The 15,667-nt window shown below is 33.6% G+C and overlaps 4 protein-coding genes and 1 long non-coding RNA gene across 5 annotated transcripts; 4 read left to right on the top strand and 1 right to left on the bottom strand.

Annotated features, from left to right (window-relative positions):
• Nucleotides 1-5: 5 nt before the first annotated feature.
• Nucleotides 6-6,770, top strand: LOC124459482 (myotubularin-related protein 9-like). Its single transcript, XM_047008941.1, has 14 exons — nucleotides 6-310; nucleotides 562-721; nucleotides 1,063-1,220; nucleotides 1,523-1,651; nucleotides 1,821-1,977; nucleotides 2,047-2,151; nucleotides 2,455-2,577; nucleotides 2,779-2,881; nucleotides 3,084-3,222; nucleotides 3,694-3,778; nucleotides 3,901-3,970; nucleotides 4,582-4,681; nucleotides 4,828-4,955; nucleotides 6,221-6,770. The coding sequence occupies exons 1-14, from the start codon at nucleotides 164-166 to the stop codon at nucleotides 6,288-6,290; spliced, it is 1,674 nt and encodes a 557-aa protein (XP_046864897.1). The 5' UTR covers nucleotides 6-163; the 3' UTR covers nucleotides 6,291-6,770.
• Nucleotides 1,474-2,461, bottom strand: LOC124459492. Its single transcript, XR_006953673.1, has 2 exons — nucleotides 2,218-2,461; nucleotides 1,474-1,629 (listed from the first exon to the last, which is right to left on the bottom strand). It is a non-coding gene; the product is annotated as an uncharacterized LOC124459492 (long non-coding RNA).
• Nucleotides 6,771-7,239: 469 nt separating the features above from the next.
• On the top strand, nucleotides 7,240-10,243 carry LOC124459484 (potassium channel subfamily K member 9-like). Its single transcript, XM_047008943.1, has 2 exons — nucleotides 7,240-7,947; nucleotides 9,183-10,243. The coding sequence occupies exons 1-2, from the start codon at nucleotides 7,647-7,649 to the stop codon at nucleotides 9,842-9,844; spliced, it is 963 nt and encodes a 320-aa protein (XP_046864899.1). The 5' UTR covers nucleotides 7,240-7,646; the 3' UTR covers nucleotides 9,845-10,243.
• Nucleotides 10,244-11,050: 807 nt separating this feature from the next.
• Nucleotides 11,051-13,399, top strand: LOC124459485 (60S acidic ribosomal protein P0-like). The gene is made up of 8 exons (XM_047008944.1): nucleotides 11,051-11,073; nucleotides 11,265-11,361; nucleotides 11,578-11,753; nucleotides 11,860-12,094; nucleotides 12,223-12,331; nucleotides 12,424-12,500; nucleotides 12,585-12,671; nucleotides 13,087-13,399. The coding sequence occupies exons 2-8, from the start codon at nucleotides 11,308-11,310 to the stop codon at nucleotides 13,297-13,299; spliced, it is 951 nt and encodes a 316-aa protein (XP_046864900.1). The 5' UTR covers nucleotides 11,051-11,073; nucleotides 11,265-11,307; the 3' UTR covers nucleotides 13,300-13,399.
• An 894-nt stretch (nucleotides 13,400-14,293) lies between these two features.
• LOC124459488 (receptor-binding cancer antigen expressed on SiSo cells-like) lies at nucleotides 14,294-15,460 on the top strand. Its single transcript, XM_047008948.1, has 4 exons — nucleotides 14,294-14,477; nucleotides 14,564-14,725; nucleotides 14,818-14,910; nucleotides 14,984-15,460. Exons 1-4 carry the CDS (start codon nucleotides 14,340-14,342, stop codon nucleotides 15,191-15,193), a joined length of 603 nt encoding a protein of 200 aa, XP_046864904.1. The 5' UTR covers nucleotides 14,294-14,339; the 3' UTR covers nucleotides 15,194-15,460.
• The last annotated feature ends 207 nt before the right edge of the window (nucleotides 15,461-15,667 follow it).

Genomic DNA, 15,667 nt, shown 5'->3' on the forward strand with positions numbered 1-15,667 from the left:
CCACGCGCGTGCCTCACGCACAAATTGCGTGAGTTCAATATGGAGAACGAAACAAATACAAATTGGAATAAGTTTGAGGTTTTTCGGGTTTTTCACGCTTTCAGCCGAGAAAAGTAGCAAATTTCCAAGTTAGTTTTCAAAAATTTACAAAGGCGAAATTTAGATGGAATTTGCTGAGTTCATTAAAGTTCCCGTCGTACACAAGGTTACATTGGTTCGACCTGGATATTCACGGTTAGATGGTACGTTATGTATCACAGGTCATCATTTAATGTTCTCGTCTCGTATACAAGCTTCTGAGGAACTTATGGTGAGATGGATATCTTGTATATAATGATATTGCTATTAAATTATTTTCAATCACTATAAGTATGAATTGTCTTCCAATATTAATTTACCCAACTGAAATCAACTGTAGCTTGTCACTTGTCAGTGGGTATTTCTTTTTTGTTATCCACAGTTGTTTGTGAATTGAGGTGTTATTGAAGATGCTAAGGATGTTCAAAGAATTGATGAGTTTTTCGATCGTGCTCATATCTAATTTCTTAATTTATAATGTAGCTTTTACATCGTAACATCGAAAATGTTGATAAGAGGTTATCAGATCAGGGTGCAGTCCTTAGCATAACTTGCAAAGATTTCAATCGCTTCCAGCTTATCTTCCCAAATATGGAGCTTGCTCAGAAGGTGCAGGCATCTATTGAACCATTATCAATTGTTGGTAAGCATCTGTTAATAATTTGAGCCAATAGACTGCAACACAGCTAAATAGCAATGCAAAGAAACTTTTTTCTGAAGCGTGAAAGTTTTATCAGATTCATTCTGTGTTAAGCTCATGCTTGAACTCATATTGTCAATGTTTCAAAAATGGACAAGCAAAAATATCTGGTGGGAGTTTATAGATCTGTATATTTTTTGAACAACAATGTGAGGATGTGGCAATTTTTAAAACTGTATATTTTTTGTTTTTGAATTGATATGAATCCTGAAATAAACTTGAGTATCAAGTAAGATTTCAGTGAAGAAACAAATATTTTTTCAAGTTTCATTATTTATTTGTAGACACTCTTAGTGTTACATATCCTTTCTACCATCAAGCAAATGCCACTGAGGCCGCCACTGAGAATGGTTGGGACCGGTTTGGTATTGAGACTTTTTTCTTGAGCATGTATCAAGATACAGAACAATGGAGAATTTCAAATGTTAACAGTCATTATCAGGTACAAAGAGCCAAAACCTAACTTCCAAACGTTTACACTTAAAAATAACCTCTTGTTAACCCTGCACTGTTTCAAAGAGGTTAAGTAACATGTAAACATGTATTATGTATTCAGCCCACATTTGTTTTAATGACGTTTTTCTCTTTCCATTTCTTAGCTTTATTTACAGATTATCTGTTATTTTAACTCTTAGTTTTCTATTCATTTTTCTACATTCCTTTCTACTTTTCAGTACTCTTTTCTCTCTTATATCTGTGTAGCATATAAATTTATGTACTTACATTATTTTTAACTCATATGAGGTGTGCAATACATATCCTTCAATGGTAATTGTACCAAGGAAAATCTCCGATGACATCCTCAAGAAGTCGGCTTCATTTCGCCAACATGGACGCTTTCCTGTTCTTTGCTATTTTTTCAAAACAAAAATGGTAAGAGAGGATTGTTTTTGTTTGGAGGTTTTGAGAATATGTCAAGTGCATCTTTTTGGAAATACTTAATGTACAATATTGTTTGCTGTTATTTGATAGTGCTCACATAATGCCATTATTTTTACATTTCTTGATTTGCTAGAGAAATCTCATCTTTTCTTTATGCTAGAGTTCATTATTGAGAAGTGCACAACCTGCGACTGGGATAACAACCAGACGATGTAAGGATGACGAGAAACTGTTAAATGAAACTCTGAGCACCGGAACAAAAGGTTTAATATTTGACACAAGGAATATGTCAGCAATTTACAACAGTCGAAGTAAAGGCAAGTTATAATTTCAAAATTACATGCTGTTTTTGGTACTTTTATAAGGAATGTTCTACACATGCCTAGGTTATGGTATTGAACCTGATTCACATTATCAACAATGGACAAAAGCATATGGGAATCTAGCAAGGCATAAAGAGTTCACGGACATGTTTCGTAAATACGTAGAGGGTAAGAATCTAACTTAGCTCATTATTTAACATAATGCTAAATATTTATATAACCTTGATTACATACATTCACGTGATTGGCAGGGTGGGCTGTTGAGTCAACTGCTTCCTGGTGCCACCAACCTTTCGTGCTTTAACTGTCACATAAATCGTTTTTAAAATTCTTCAGTTTTTGTTGATCAACACTGTTTACCTCCTGTTCAACAATATAGTGTTCATATGTTCATACTCTTTTTTTTTGAATGTATTCTCTATCTGTTTTCTTCCTTTTTGACAATGACTCACTTCATCTTTATATTTTCAGCTTGTAAGGATCGTCAATGTTCGATGAGCACTTGGTTGACGCGTCTAGAGGCTTGTGGCTGGTTCAAACAACTTGAACTCATCATAAATGCTGGTAATGTCGTAGCTGGGAACTTGCAAAAAGGTAATATAAAACAAAATGATAGTATTCTTTACAAATAGATGACTGAGGCTCGAACATTTAAAATGATCTGTAAGGGAAAGGAATTGTTAGAACTTTATGAATCCTGAGCCCTATTCTCTAGGCTGTCCTTGAAGTTAAAATTTTGCCATCAGATTAAAGATTAATAAGTTGTGTAATTGCAATAATATTGTTTATCTTCAGGCTCAACTGTTCTTGTTCATGGCGGCAGTGGTAAGGATACAACTCTTATCGTCAGTTCATTTGCGCAAGTTTTGCTCGATCCTCGCTGTCGGACCATTCAAGGGTGAGGTTATAGAAACAATGTGATCTAATACGTAGAGGTTTATGCATCGTTTTTATGTGGTTTTCACAAATATTATGTGGAAAAACCACATCTTTTGCTACAACCATTTAGTGTTTTTTGCCCACAAACAAAAGTTCTCGAACAAAGGCCTGACATTGCATAACGTGAAATCATTTGCCTGTAAGGAAATCTTCATTCTTAGATTTGAAAGTTTAATTGTTCGTGAATGGATAACATCAGGGCACCCTTTCAAAGATCGTTGTATTAAACTGGGGACATCAAGTGCTCGCTATAACGGACAAGCACCAACATTCCTCATGTTTCTCGATGCAGTTCATCAGGTTTTAAATTATTTATTTATTTAAAGTAACTAGACGGTCGATATATTGCGTGATTTTCCTGAACGTAATACGACATTATTGTATGGTTGTCGTGTTACCATTATTGATATGAATGTAACTTTCAATTCCTCCACCACTATTTTTGAACTAACTGAAAGTTGAAACATTTGATTGGCCTAAAAGAAGCTTGATCTGTTGGTCTTTTACAGTAGCACTTGCCATAGCGAGGTATCTCTATTTAAACTAGTGTGATTGGTGAGTTGGTCGTTTACAGTAGCAGTTATCATAGTGAGGTACCCATCTCTACTTAGAGTAGTGTAATTCATCAGTTGATCTTTTATCGTAGTATTTGTCATAGTGAGGTATCTCTATTTAAACTAGTGTGGTTGGTCATTTGATCTTTACAGTAGCAGTTATCATAGTGAGGTATCTTGTTTATATTCTCAAAGTGATTCTTTTATTGTCATTTAGGTCATGCTGCAGTACCAATGTTCCTTTGAATTCAATGATAAGTTCCTTCAGGTTATCTTTGAAAATGCATACAGCTCCAACTTTGGTATGAATAAACATAATCACATTGATGTCCTAACAAGCTCTTAATACAAAATGTTCTGGCAAAACATGTCAAATGGCGTTTGCTCCTTTGCCTGTTACACATTGTTTTATATAATGATTTAGGGACTTTCTTGGGTAATTGTGAACAAGAGAGAGAAAAACATAAAGTTCGCTTAAAGACAATCAGTTTGTGGTAAACCAATAATATTTATTGAAACAATTATTTACATACAACACTTTCTTTGTGTTGTATGTAAATAATTCAATGGATTAGGATTTGAATTTGGATTTAGATCACGGCTTTTATCTTGTGTTCAGTAGATACGTATGGAATCGTTTACCATTGGTTATTTGTAAAAAAAAAACAATGTGCAGTCTCTTCTGTCAGGAAAAAAGCCAGGGTTTCGGTAAACATTTCGATCAACATAATATTTAGTTTTGCCAATAAAACAGTCTTTTTTACTACATTTCAATAATCAGCAAGTGTATGCTATTCTATAATCAATTGCAGAGTTGAATGATTTTCTGTACTCAAAAGCAGAGATCTCATTTAATCAGTCATAGAGAAGTGTATGGTAGTCCTTAATCATTCATTGATTTATTCATGTCATATTGTCATTAGCCATGGCAGAATGATCTTCTTGTCAATGATTGCATTGTCATTTGTATGCTGTCATAACTAATCTTCAATACACGTTTACCATTCTGTAATCGTTCATAAAGAACTGTATGCCATTGAGTGCATACAAGTGAAGTGCATATGCCTGTAATCAACGATAAAAAATGTATGCTTTCTCTCTTTAGGAATCATTTGAATCATCCAGATGTTTTAACGCCATATTTGAATCCAGTATACGAAGAAAACCCTTCAGTACTTAAACCTTCATCTGCCTGCCAAACTTTAGTATGTATTTTTAATGGGGTTTTTATGTTGTAAATGTTTGAAATGGAAAAGTAACGATTTTTCATGCTACTTCTTAACTATATTGAAGCGAAGAAATACTACTTTAGTGCTTTTTTTCTGATTTTTTATCATTTTCTTTACATCAGAGTGTTTGGTCTGGGATTTTTCTACGTGGTCATGTTGACCCCATGATCGATGAAGAGGTTTGGAAAAGTGCGAGGAAAATTGAAATGAAAAATAAAGAATTAAAAATGAAAGCTTTCGATCTGAGACGGTAAGTGCTCCTTATACTTCTCTTATTGCGTTTCAGCATAGCTCGATGGATGCGCACGCATTTTACCTGTCAAAACGTTTTTAGACCTATCCTGACCTCCATATTTACGTGATATGACAGGAACCTGCTAAAACTTTACTTAAAGTAGTGGCCTTTCATATTCCATTTATCCTACTGTGAAGCTAACGGGTGGTTTAGGATGGATGCAATAAAGCGCACGTAGCTATAGATATATGAATATAAATGTATGGAATACTATTTTTTGCATCATTCTCGTTTATGTCGTTGTTATGTTTGATTGCGAGCCGGTTGGAGGTCATAATTTCTTATCACAGAACATTGTTGTTGGTGTTTGTGATCAAAAAAAAATGGTATTTAGCTATAAAAACACTCACTTCTGTGATGATTCATAGTAAATTTTATTGAAAAATCTAATTCTTAGTGAATCTCGTTAAATCGAAATCTTAAAGTTTTTACTAACCTGTTGAAAAGTCAAGAATTTTACGATTTTGAATAGCTACAAGGAAACACTTTGTTTTCATTGCTATACATCATAATATCATTAACTTTTAATGCCCATGGACAACTTTACAATGCGTTTAATTTAAATGTATTGCATTATCAAGTGTTTTTTACATGAATTTTTTTTTGAAAGTCCAGAATTATTGTATTCACAAAACAGAAAGATTTGGAATGAAATTGTTAGGAAATAAGCAAAATTTTGGTTAGGTTTCTCCCCCATAACTGCAAACGGCTTTATTTGTGGTGTAATAATAATAATGACGTCATAACAAATATTGCTATGTGATTGGCCTTTCATGAGGCAGGATTATCTCATGAATGGCTCTCGGGGCAATACGTTATTCCTGCACTGTGTTTAAATATAAAGAAATTAATTATAAATATTTTCTTCATAATGTTAAGACGTATATTTCGTAGCCTTAAATTTCTAAGATATTTTAGAAACTTCATAAAGGTGCATGTATAGCTATCAGAATGTCGTCGCTAAGACGTAGGTTTATTCATAAAAAAAACTCAAAGATTTTATCTCTATAGCATGTTCGTAAACTTTTCCATTCGGAGAAGTAAGTGTACACATGCGTGATGTTGTAAGATGCTTGTCAAGTTTAAAAATGCTCTTTTAATTAGAAATTTTTGTGTTATTCATTGGCGTATTTACTTATGATGTTATACATCTCACTATGTCTGGTTATAATTGTGTCAATATTGATAATATCGTGGTGATAAAACCACTCATTTTTTAGGCAATATGTTGAACTACAAGACAAAGTACGCAAGAGAATACATATGGATAAGCTTGAACATACTTCATAAACGTTATTATATTTAACTGACTTTTATCTTCAATGATAACTGTAAATTTGCGATTTCTCTTTTGCTAGTTTCTCTATCAGTTTTTCTAAATGTTAACCCGGAAAAATTTCAATAGTTCTGCAAAAGATAATATGTGCATCCATAAACGTGCTGTTACGCCGTTTGCTTTTTCTTGATACATCGCAGCGGTCAAAGTTTTTTGCGAGACAAGTTGCATCAAGTATTACACAAAGTATATGTCAGTTCTACGTTTAGCAATGATTATTTATTGCATTGCAGGTCATATATTATGTCTTCTTGCAACTTGTCTTGCTTTTGTTTTGGAGGTTTCTCCTGGTGTTTCCCAAGTGTTTAGCTATACGTCGCTAAACATGTTACATCAATGCCAAAAACTTAAACTTCATAAATTTTTAAGTTGTGCTGTCATTTGAGAAAATGTATATCTCATTTATTCTGAGAAAATTGATATTGTCCCGCCAATTTCATTAGTAGCATTTCGAGTTTGCCATGGTTTTCATATTGCTTACAATAGACATTGTATGCAATTCCTTTGTAATTTATTTTTAATGTAATTTTCTCAAATTATCACGTAGACTATTTAAAACAAATGTGCTTATCATATGTACTACGTGAAAATTTTAAAGAATCGTGCAGTTGTCAATTGTCACGTTAGCTACTTTATCAAAGCTAAAATAGTGTTAACAATCATAATGCACAATGAGTCATTTTTGCACGCATTAAAATGCGCAATTCAGCAGGTTGGACTGAAACTTGTGACCTGTTATACTAAAGTAGCCTGTGAGAAGAAAAAAATGTCTTTTTGCGATAGTTTGAGATAATCGTTCTTTTAAAACATTCTCAGACAGGTTATGCAAAGTAAATGGCCACGTCAACAATCACATAATGAAATGCCTTACACTCTAATTACATATAGAAAGAGATAGAGCACACTCCATCGTGACGGCAACGTACACCTTGAAACAATTTAGTCCGTTTTTTGTGTGTTTGTATTTTACTTGTGTCCTGTGCAATTATCCTTTTTTTATGATAATTTTTGTGTTCATGTCCTTATGTATGCAGCTGTCGTGTAAATTTTGCACGAATCGATGATATATCGAAAAATAAATGCTATGACGATCATTAATTGCTGCATAACCTATCGTGTTGAAGCCAGCCAATCACAACACAGCTTCATGCAGCCTCCCGCTACGTAGTTTTGAGTCGCATATTTGACTTTTTAAAAGCAACAACGGCGGCGTACATATGACACATGAGATAACATAATAAAGTTCTTAGTGCTCATTTCAACGAGTTTCATTATCACGTTTATATTATGTGGGATTGTGATATAAGGTAATGGTTAAGTTTTGTGTTACTGCGAATGGAACTCGGACATTGCTGTTGATTATATGTTCAATAAGTTATTTACTTGTTGGGGCCGCTGTCTTCAGTGCCTTGGAGTATGATGAGTATCAAAAGAGACGAGTGAAAATGGAGAAAGATATTGTTGAATTTCGAAGCAAGTATAATGTGACTGCTGAAGATTTCGGGAAATGGGCAGAGTTTATGCAAAGTCAAAAGGCGACAAAAGTTAACGTGGAATCGTGGAGTTTTGCCGGTTCAGTTTACTTTGCGACAACTGTTATCACTACAATAGGTAAGCTTTGCTTAAATTAAGTATCATTGTTTTGAACGATGACGAAATTCACGGAGAAATTCTTTAATGCAATATTGCATGATAAGGACAGAAATGCCTTATAATAAAATCAATGTTTGTTTATCTTTGAATGAAATTGGTTTTATGCTCGACATGTTTCCATTGATTCAGGTAAATATAAGGAAGATATGATTTCATAATATTTTATGTATACAGTCTAGCACTAGCGACATGTACTTTGTTCTGATTTGCTTTGTTATTCTTCGTTGGAAAGAGCATTGAAAGGAACTCAACGTACAGGAAAGGAATCGAACGTTATTTTCATAGATTGGGACTGTGAACGTACTGACTGTAACGACTCAACAATTTCTATTTCATGTTTAAGTGCGAACGTCAATATAAGTGTGTTGTTCTTAAACGGCCAAATGTCGCGTTTGTTGACCAAAAATTACGTTGTTTAAACAAATTATATAAGATATATGGTTTTAGGTAACGATAAATGGAGGAATTATATAATTTTATTGTTGTGGAATGCATCAGTCTCCACGATGTTAATTCTACGTTTTTGTTGGAATGATTAAGTACAGTTTCAATAAGGAAAACTCCTAGCTAAGTCTGATGCCCTAAAGGACATTGTTAACATAGCTCTTGAGCATGTTTATGTAAAATGTTTGTGTGGAAGCATTTGCAAACAAAAAGAAAAGTTAATAAATGTGTGGGAAGACCATAAAGCATGCATAATATGTGTGGTCATTCTCCTCTAAAACAGTTCGGTATACATAAGAAAAGTCTAGAAGAATAGAAATCTTAATTTACAGCGTGAGTACGTTGAGACACAAATTACACTATACTAGCATGAATTATTTATACTAGATTAGACAATCAATAGTAACATATTACTACTTTCTCGCAAAACCATCTTGGCTAAGAAATAGAAAGAATTTCTCATGCTGAGAACGCCATCACAATGTCGTCCTTTAATTTGTAGAGATAACTACTAAAACAGTTTCCCAAAAAATATTTTTGATTGTTTAGTTGCATGACAAGATTGCTAAGTTCCCTTGCGTGTCATTTTCACCATGACGCAATTTGACTGCATGTACCTTTAAGTGTTTGTTCAGTGTTGCTATGTTTCCAGTTTTGTTATGTTAATGTCTCTCCACTTTTTCGTCAATGATAATCTTCGCACATTCCTCTTCTTATCAAGCACTTAATCTTTTTTTTCCTAACTTTAGGCTATGGTCATACTGTGCCAAAGACTAATTTAGGAAAGTTATTTTGTATAATCTACGCAACAATAGGAGTACCTTTGGCCATCACATCACTTCAGTCGATTGGAGAAAGATTTAATGCCCTTGTAAAGTACATTTACCGTTTAGTCATGAGTAAACTCAAAAAGAAACATGAAATAAGCACAAACGGCTTGGCTGTCGTGGGCTTAGTTAGTCTTGCCTTGACCGTGTCTTTTGGTGCTGCGCTATTTAGTTATTACGAAAACTGGTCGTACTTTGAATCATTTTATTACTGTTTTATCACGGTGACAACTATTGGTTTTGGTGATTTTGTCGCCTTACAAGAAAGTGACAACGATAGGTTCAGTGTGTTTTATATCAGTCTTTCGATGATGTTTATTTTTCTCGGTTTGACTATCGCTTCTTCATTCTTAAACCTGCTTGTATTACGCATGATGGAGATTCGTAATAAAACTTCAAAACCCAAAGAACGTTTGCTTCCCGATGCGTATGCAAATTTTGAGAACTGCAACCTTATCTCCACGAACGATGCGTTACAGGCGACTGATTCAGATTATGTCTCCGACCTGCTGTGTCATTTCGAAGATGAGATAACTTTTACAACTTATAGGACTATGTATGGGCGGAGAAGAGCCTCCATCTAAAAGTGCTGCAGCTAAGGTCTTAGATTCAAGTCTGGAAGTAAATAACCTATACGAATAGTTAAATGGTGCATTATCACTTCCACTTAGTGGGATCGTAGTGTGAAAGAAAAACCAATATTTTTTGCACAATATTCTGACGGAAAGATAATTTTCATTCATACAAAACAAATCTACAGCTTGTCTGATGTGGCGTCTCGGACGACATGAAAGTCAATTATTTATGATCTTTATGGATAACCTTTTCTGGTTTCAGTGAAGATAAACGCTTATTACATATAGAAATGATAATTAGGTGAAAGAAAGCACAAATTGAGCATATTATATAATTTAGTTGTGAATACACGCAAATGGAAAATTGCCTTCGTGTAAATTCTGAATAAAAATGAACATTGAATGGAAGTTTTACATTGTGCGTTTTGATGATGGTAGTGTTTCAATGAAATGGGAGTAATCCTGTTTTGTATTGCTTTAATGAGTTGTTCATTTAACTTGTCTTTCGTTTTACTCTTTTGTCGACATTTTTCTCATACCGAGTAATAATTTATTACGTATTTTTATGCAATTTGTTGCATATTATTGGTGTGAAAGGATTTGGCTGTGCCCCCCTAAAAGGTAATATCGTCTGGTAAAGGCATTATGGTCGCAAATTGTAAAAAACTTATTTGCTCAAGTGGTTCAGAAGCAAATAATATTCTTTCATTAGTGTACATTAGTATAATTGGACGGAAGCGTTTAAATAGACCACATTTAAAAGTCATTCTATATTGTCTGCAATTTGTTTTGTAAACAGTGCACACTAGACAAAAATTAATGGTAGAAGTTTGTTCATGGTTGTTGAAAACTTTCATGTATTTTCTTGTAGCTTTTGCAGAAATGTCATCGCCCACAATCCACGAAGAAACTGAAAGAAAAGATTCTTTTATATAGCATATTGTTTTAGCTTTTCCTACTCTAGTGTCATGAGGGGGGAGGACGGTTGTAGTTGGTGCTCAACAATCACGCACCGACACTTATTTGTGTTGTTTGTGATTAAACCGTAGCACAAAACTTCTTAAACATGAACTGTTTCCTCAAGAAAAAACACAAGTATCCCTGAAAAGAAAGGAATGATCAGGAATGAAAATGCTGTATGTTTGAGGAACTGGGCGACTGGGTTCTAATGGCGGATCGTAATGCATTTTGGGTATATAAAATATTCGTATATTCTCTTGTTTCCACGTTGTCTTGAAGTAAGGGACCATTATAATTTTGCACCTCGAAAAAGAGTTTATTGCCTAATTTCACTTTATATGGCGCTGTGAAACATTTTATTTTATTCTTAGTGGGGTTTTTTTGACATTCTTTCACTAAAAGTCTTCATGCAGTTATCTTTTAATGAAAATATATAATATGTAATGGCGGGCTTATTTCTTTCCTTCAGTGATTCTTTAAACGTTTTATACGCAATCCTTTACTAATCCAAAATGGTCAGGGAAGATAAGACGACATGGAAGTCTAACTATTTCACCAAGATAATTGTAAGTTAACATAGAGAGCCTTGGGCACTTTGAGAAATAGTGAAGTCACATTTTGAATATACCTTAAATGAAGTGAAAGGGATCATTTTGAACTAATATAGCCAATGGTTACAACAATTGAATAAATTTTTTCACATTTAGTGTGTCTTTATCCTCTCCACCAAAAGTATATGACCAACAATTTCCAACAGGCAAATTTTGTCAATTTTTATATAGCAATGTCTTGATGAATATCCTAAAGTATTTATTGTTGGGGCAGATAATGTTGGCTCTAAACAAATGCAGAAAATACGAATTTCTCTACGTGGAAAGGCGGAATTGCTTATGGGTAAAAACACAATGATGAGAAAGGCAATCCGTGGCCATCTTGAAAATAATCCACATCTTGAAAAGTAAGATATTTGTGTGATATGGAAATGTCCTGTCTTCTTTTATCTAAATTGTTGTGAATGATGTTTATCATGTATTAATAATCAATCTAAAGCTTGTTGTTTTTAGGCTTCTCCCTCACATTAAAGGGAATGTTGGCTTTGTGTTCACCAAAGAGGATTTGAATGAGGTTCGGGATGTTATCAAAAGCAACAAAGTGGCAGCTCCTGCTAAAGCTGGTGCAATTGCACCCATTGATGTTAAAATTTCAGCAGTTAACACTGGACTTGGGCCTGAGAAGACATCTTTCTTTCAAGCATTGGCCATTCCCACCAAGATCACTAGGGGGACAATTGAAATTTTGGTAGTGTTTTCTTTTACTGTTTCATGTAGTCATTACAATATGAAATAAGCATTTGAGTTCAGATACAAATTTCAACATTTCATATGAAACAAAGTTGTTTAAATAGTTAACTGTTGTTAATCCTTCAGAGTGAGGTTCATCTCATTCACAAAGATGAAAAAGTTGGAGCATCTGAAGCAACTTTATTACAGATGTTGAAGATCTTTCCATTTTCTTATGGCTTGCAAATTGAACAAGGTAATTTGCTTTTGTTGCTCATGAATAGTTTTTGTAAATATTGTAGAAAGTTATAAGGGATATCTTATGTATCATTATCATTTTGTCTTTAGTGTATGAAGCTGGTAGTGTTTTTTCACCTGATGTGCTTGACATAACTGAAGATGATTTGATGGCAAAATTCATGGAGGTAATGGAAAACAGCTCTTTTTTTTACTGAACTTTAGTCTTTATATTAATATTTTTGAACCAAGAAATTAATATTTTTGTCCAGGGTATTGCCAATGTAGCTAGTGTCTCCTTGGCTATTGGTTATCCAACAGTTGCATCTGTGCCTCATTCAATTGTAAATGGATTTAAGGTTAGTAGATTAGGTGATAGTTTGTGGAAGCTATGGTATTTTTATTTAATTTTGAAGAAAAAAATCACAAAAAGTATTGTTAATAATTGCATTTTTTTTTCATTTCTAAATTGATTGAGCCAAAAAAGTTGTAAGGTCTTAAAATATGTGTCAGCTCTTGATATTACAATGTATAGTGTTTGCATCGGTCGTCATGTTGGAGGAAAATCCCATATAGTGAAAGGAATTTATGTTAATTTCATGCTTTGTTGAGCATCAGTACTTTGATATAGGCCTCCAATATGGCCGCTTTGACGTCACATGCAAACACCCTATTGAAAGAGATGAATTGCAGCTTTGTAAATTGTTGATTAGTGAAGTAACGTTTTGAAGATGTGTGTATCAATTGTATAATTTTCTATTCTATATTTTATAGAATGTGCTTGCAGTTGCTTTGGAGACAGATATTACCTTCCCAGAAGTGGAGCAATTGAAAGCTTACTTGGCTGATCCATCTGCATTTGTGTCTGCTGCTCCAGTTGCTGCTAGTGGTGATAATGCTACAGAGGAAACAAAAACTGAGGAGAAGAAAGAAGAGGAGGAAGAAGAAGAGAGTGATGATGATATGGGTTTTGGTTTGTTTGATTAAAGACTTTTCCAGCTCCCATTATTGGTGGTACTAGAAAGGAATTAATAAATCTTTGGAATGCCTTCTTTTCAGTATTAATTAAAGGAAATGTTGTGTTTCATGAGTTGTATTGTAAAGGGAGGATATGCTCTACCGTGTTATCTTTTGTGTTGTAAGTTATGAGTCAGTTGACAAATAGCTTATAACTTTTAACATGCCCGCAATGAGAATTGGCAATCAAATTGATGAAGTTAATTACAGTTGACTTATAAAATCCTCATTCAAGATAAGTGGTTGACTTACAATTAATCTTGATTGCCAAATACGTAGATAAATTGTTCTGCATAAATAACAATACACATTTCGTAGCTTAAATCCCCATATGAAAGTTAATTATAGTTGAGGGCGTGCTTCATATTTTCTTACATGAATGTTATGCCATGTTAAGTTTTCTTTTGCCCAATTGTTTTCTGTAAATTACTCACACCTATGAATTGTTGACTTATGAACAGCCCTATAAATAATTTTTGGTCATTTGAGTTACTGCGGTTACAATAAAATACTTTTGACCATGCTTGGCTTCTACCCTTAAAATGAAAAAAAATTTTCGAAAAGAATAAGTTTTATGGTGCATTTTACTCCAAACTTGGTGAAAAGCTTAAAAATGTACAGTTATTAAAAAAGTTAGTGTGTGTTTCTTCCAAAGTTATGAATTCTGATTTGAATTGTCATTTTTACAGAAATTGTTGCAAATTGAACTTGGTAAGTGGATAGCTCCACTGCACCACTACCTGTTTCGTGTTGGTAAAAACTAAAATGTACTTGATAGCCTACAGAGTTTTATACTGTCACTGTGATCTTTTGATAATCAAACACGTATTTTAGTTTTTAAGGCATTGTATTTTTTCAAGTATTACAATTATTCTGTACTTTCTTTTTGATAAGACGCGAAACTAAACGAAGAGCTATGTGAAATGAATTTTTTGAAAAATCTTTCTTTCAATGGAAGTACGAATGCTCAATATTCAAATTTAATGAAATATAAATATGGCTGAACGACAATGAAAATTTCAACGCTTTTCTCCTGGATTTTTGCGTTTATTAAGTTCATACAGCGTTGTATTTGTGGAAGAAAGCAACTAAACAATGAAAATAGCACGAGAAGCGTTTCAAAACAACCATATATGACTCCAAGCAAAGTTGGTCGCTGGCTATATGTTTAATGCTGTTTTTTTTTGAATAATTAAAGTACTACAATGACAATTTCTAATGTTATTTTATTTAGGATGACGATTTAACATCTTGGGATGACTGGGGTAAAAATGATAATGAACTTGTGAGTGTCAAAGTAGAGGCTGTAAATGGCAAGGATGCACAACAAGAACAAAAAGAAAACGAAGTTGATTTGTTTGGTGACATGCAGCCCATATTTCAGAAACCTAAAAAGGTTTATTCATTTTGAAAATATTTTTTTCTCGAGACTTCTCCATTACTAAACGCAGTATGGTTTGTATGTGTGTTTATTGGTTGATGGTGCAGATAAGACTGAAAAGAAGCTCTCCAGAAGAAAACATATCAGTGAAGCAGTCATCAGACAGGTTGAAGTTTGACTCATCAACAGCAATTCCTGGGGTGTGTATCTCTTTCAAAAGAATATGTAATATTATCATAGCAAAATGCTATTGGTGTTTTATTTATTAATTAGACTGAATTGGGAACTTGGACTGAGGATTGTGATGCTTGGGAAGAGGTAGGAGATGATGAGATAGAATGGGAAACACAAAATGTCTTGAAGGAAACTAGACAAGCTGAGAGAGAGAGAAGAGCTTTGGAACAACAGAAGAGGAAGGAAGAACGGGATGCTGCAAGAATAGCTAAGAAAACTTCTGGAAACTTTGGAGTTAGGTTAAATTAATATGTAAGTGTAGGTAGAAATAAATTGTATACATTGTCACTTCATATTCATCTCTAAAACCTTGTATTCACTATTTACTTCATTCAAATAGAAGTTTAAATGTAGTACAGGATCCAAGGTATTTCAATCGACATTAAGCATGTTTTTATATAGTTGATATCTTTAAAATAAAATTATCTGCTTGCTTACCATATGTAGTGTGGTAATAAGTAATTTACCTGACAATTTGTAAGAAATTGGCAACATTACATGTGATTGCCTAAATAATTATTTGCTGCTTCTGTTTACTTTCAAACCTTTTTGTGATCAAAATGTCCCGAACCTGTTTTCTTATTTTGACAGACTTTAGAAAGCTTAATTTTATTGTATTATTTCACATTGCAAATGTTTTGGTTAATTGTTTTACAATGTTGCATTATTTCTTCCTTTCTTAAACGTTTTGGAATATCTAGATAAAAGCTTGGTTGAAATTGG

The sequence above is a fragment of the Xenia sp. Carnegie-2017 genome, unplaced genomic scaffold (assembly GCF_021976095.1).
Source record: "Xenia sp. Carnegie-2017 unplaced genomic scaffold, XeniaSp_v1 HiC_scaffold_13, whole genome shotgun sequence".
In the NCBI taxonomy this organism is placed as follows: Eukaryota; Metazoa; Cnidaria; class Anthozoa; order Malacalcyonacea; family Xeniidae; genus Xenia; species Xenia sp. Carnegie-2017.